Here is a 4,327-nt window from a genome sequence, read left to right on the forward strand (position 1 = left end):
GTCTCATAAGAGAACAAAAGTATTTATATTAGTATTGGTTCATAAGACAAAATCACTAATATCTCTTTACTGCATACTAATATGAGACATTTTTTAATGTAGGAATCTCTTTATGTATTAAACAAAAGTATGTGACAGAAAATATTAGAAGAAGGCATGAAAATATGCATGGTGTGAAAGCAAAACTTGGATTTTGTACTGCTTTTTGGTCAATAGTGTCCTATTGCAAAATGCAATTGATAATGGGGTTTCTTACAATATGGGAATAACTTCGCTACTGGTTTACAAAAATGGGCAAAAATAACACAACCAAGTACATTTGCTGGATTATGGTGGGCAGAATCTAGTATTGTTTTCCACTGTTACAGAATACTACCTATATCCAGCGTACATGCAAATAATAAATTTGCTAATAACATAATCAGCTTCTTCCAGGAAGAAAAAGTTACGTATGGTTTTAGAAACATGGAAATTTTCTTGCATGGTATCAATTCTACAAAATAAGGAAATAGAACTTGTTGAGGTAATTGATAATCAATATATGTATACATCCATTCGAAAGGAAGGTAGTCAAATTGAATTTTAATACTATGGTTCACTAGAAAGGGAGGTGTTAGATGGATATCCAAAAATTTCATCGATAGCATCATTAAAGTGAATCATTTGGGAAATGGGTACTTAAGATGGTTATTATCCAATGAGAATTTAAACAAGGGTTGTAATATGAGGAAAAATACTATCGGTTGTATTATAAATATGAATACTAATTTTTACGGACTAAGGGCTCTTGATGAGCTTCATTACATTAAGTAGAGCCTTCGTACCAGCTATCAAAAAAAACATTTGCACAACCATTCAGGAAAATGCAAAAGGATACATGATTGTAAGGAAGTTATAGTGCCATATTTTCTCATGGACTTCATTTAGATAGGCAATGCAATACACTTAAATCTGCAAAAAATTAATGCTTAAAGCATTGCTAAATGAAATGGGAGTATATATTATTACACATCTTGTAGATTCTTTCCAAATTGCTGACAAGTGCACAACTATTGTCCATAAATTTAATTGCATATTATAATATTCAGAAATGAGAGCAACGAGGTGTCTTATGGTTTCTTGACTGCATCAAGTAACCTTTTATCTGGCTTCCCTGTTACATCACCTTCCATCCAACAAGATCAATTTAAATACTGATTTTAAGTATGGCACATTAGTTAGCTTCTATGCCGTCGAACAGGTTCCCTTCCTAAGTCTATCTATACATAGGAATTGGGGTTAGGCTGGTAGCTCATGATTGAGCTGAAGGGGAGGCTGAGAGGAAGTAACAACAGCTCTCTTATAGTGAAATGATAAGCTTATCAGGTTCCTAGACAACACTATATAAATATGCTTTGTTGACCTTAGGGTAAGAGAATTAATAAAAGAACTTCACGTAGTAGGTTTGGAATCTTGTCCAGATTACTATTAATCCACAATGAAGTCTCACTAATCACTTAGCTGCTTCCACTAGATCATCACACTTTTTGCCTTAGTATTACATGTATAGTACCTGGCTAAAAAACAAAATTTTTAGGTACAGTCTTTTCAGTTATTGGTGTACTCACTCATAGATTTGATTTTTGGGCCTCAGATCAAAATCAGAGGAATTGAAGAGATGGAACTAAGTACCTTGCACTGTAGGGTTCAACAACTTGGATAAAGTACATGCCTACTTTACAGTTGCCACATTAATAGAACTGACAGTAATTGGAGTTTGACAAGAGAATTTATGTAGCTTTATGATATGTCAATATTTTCACAATAGCAATCTCATGAAAATTATTTGGTATCATGGCTATTCTCTTACTCCATATATGATTATTACCAGAAACCAAACTTTAATCATTTAAGATTATTATGTGTATGGCCTATGCTGTAGCTATTAAATTGTCACAGTAACATGTTTGAAATGTTGGGCTCTTTCTGAATTGGCATTCTTAAAAACTATTTGCTTCTACTTTGGACCATTATGCTTACAGAATGTCTCATTTTTCAGTCAACTGAGCTATTAACTCACCAAATCATAATATGTACTCACACTAAAAGTAGTTAGAATTTGTGATAAATCAGTGGGAATTCACTGTCAGACTGAAATATATTGCTCTACCTAAATAAAAAAATAATTCGTAGGTTGCAATGAATTCATGTCTGAATGTCACACTAACATGCTCATCTTAATTTTTAAGAACTCATGTGATTGGCTAACAAGCCATGAGTGAACACTAGATATTCCTTGCAAAGGAATGATCTGTACTTCACTTTCCATTTTTTTCATTGCCAAGAGCCGAATTTCGGCGATGAACTCTTAGGTGCTTTGCTAGGTGGTCAGAGCGTGCAAATTTTTTATCACAGGTAAGGCATTTGTAAGGTTTGAGTCCAGAATGTGATCGCCGATGCCTTGACAGCTCATCTGATCTCGAAAAACGCCATCCACACCCTGGCCAAGAGCAAGCAAATGGTTTCTCCCCTGTATGTCGCCTTATGTGTGCCTTGAGATGTGACGACTTGGCATATTTCTTTGTGCAACCTTCAAATGTACACTGGAAGGTTCTCTCTTCACGGGGACCAGCCAAAGGTTTTTTTGAGTAGTCATGTGAAGCCAAGGCAGACATATGCTGCTCTCTTGACTCCAGAGATTCCTGGTTCTCATAAACAGTCCCGATTGTCACATTACTCTGATTAGGGCCATCTTGCTGCATGGGTAGAGACAGTTGCTGTTCCACCTCGACTTCAGAAATCTGATGAGATTGGATTGGTGGATGCAATTGCAGCCATCGAGCACTTTCTTCCAGGAAATCTGTACATAGATCATTGCAGAGAGGTGTTTTTTCAGGAAGCACTTCTGTGGGTACCCACTTGCTATCATTGAACTCAGAGTTTCTTGCCGAGTCAGATAAAAGGACTTCTAAATCACTTTCCAGATCCATATTCTCCTTGGGAGGAGCTGTAAAACAAGAAAAGTTTCATCGTGTTATATACTTGATGGCAGCAAAGTGTATTTTATGTCTGAAAGGTCAGTGTGTTGGGCAGGTTACTCACAAGTTGACCCAATTGATGGTTTTAGTCACTTTTAAGTTAAAGGTCAGCAGTGGTCAGTGTCATTAGATCTTGTGACACTCCTATTGAAGATGTAATTATGACAGAATATTTTTGATAGCTTACATCCAATCACTTTGATTGGTGATGGTGATTCATAAGCATCTGATATTTAATTTCTACTGGTAAGATTTGAATATTATTGAAACTGGCAAACAGCAGGGCAGAAAAGAAAAATTATGAACTTATTTCATCTCTTCTATTGTCAAGAACTATAGTTAGTTCTCTATTTCCTGGCCACTTGAATTACAAAATAAAATTTGGTTTAGTGGTTTCAATTTGTGAGGACAATTGGAAAATAGTGGAGACTTTCAGGCCCAGATCTGAATTTAAACTATTGTCATAATTGTACATTGAAATGAATATGTACGGGTTATGGATTTATCAGGGGAAGTCTGCAGTAGATCTAGAGTGGCTGGTTTCTATTATATGTTTGGTTATGCTTCATTTTTCTAGTCTTATTTTATTTGTAGTGTGTCAAGTATACCTCGAATCTGATATGTAGTTGCATTTTATTTGTCCTGTATGTTTTGCTGCAAGGTGTGGGGCATCAAAGTTTTCTTAACATTTTCTTGAGATTTCTGAGTAGTATGGGTACAATTTTTGACACCAGAATGCAGGTTTTTTCAAATTTGAATTTATTTGAGGAAGAAATTGTTATGTCATTTAAAAAAAGAGGGAAGGCCCTAGGTTAATGATTGATTAAAAGGAAATTTAAAATATTCTTTGTCAGAAATTGGAGAAAGAGTGGAGGTGGACTTCATTAGTTTTTTTAATTTCCGTTTCATGAAGATTCAGGCTACTGCTTTGTGCAGCCAAGTGTAATGGCTATGCTTTCTGTATTGAAGTTATTTAGAGAAGGCATGTTTGTCAAGGGAAATTAAGAAAAGATGATTTTTGAGGAAATTGAGGGCAGAGTTCTGTTTTTGTAGCCATGGAAGGGAACTTAAGAGATGTTAAGAGAGGTCTGAATGTGATAATTTTATAAATATTCCAAGAGACAATGTAATATTTAGTCCTTTTTTTAATGTCTAGAAATGGTATGGAATCGTTGGATTATGCATCTATAGTGAAGGAAATGGATGAAAAAACATTATTGAGGTCAGTGAGGAAGTCCTGTCTGTAGACTCCGGAAGGGATGGTATCCCTACTCCTCATTAATCCTGTTTTACCAAATACAATACTCCAC

General features: G+C 35.3%; 1 protein-coding gene across 1 annotated transcript; it reads right to left on the reverse strand.

Annotated features, from left to right (window-relative positions):
- Positions 1-2,297: 2,297 nt before the first annotated feature.
- Positions 2,298-2,969, reverse strand: LOC139685806 (Krueppel-like factor 3). Its single transcript, XM_071582924.1, has one exon. It carries the CDS (start codon positions 2,967-2,969, stop codon positions 2,298-2,300), a length of 672 nt encoding a protein of 223 aa, XP_071439025.1.
- Between the last annotated feature and the right edge of the window lie 1,358 nt (positions 2,970-4,327).

Source organism: Hetaerina americana, unplaced genomic scaffold (assembly GCF_022747635.1).
Source record: "Hetaerina americana unplaced genomic scaffold, ioHetAmer1.1.p SCAF_12, whole genome shotgun sequence".
Lineage (NCBI taxonomy): Eukaryota > Metazoa > Arthropoda > Insecta > Odonata > Calopterygidae > Hetaerina > Hetaerina americana.

What these genes read in the sequence shown, in the direction of transcription:
- LOC139685806 (XM_071582924.1), bottom strand. Translation starts at nt 2,969, where the DNA reads ATGGATCTGGAAAGTGATTTAGAAGTCCTTTTATCTGACTCGGCAAGA.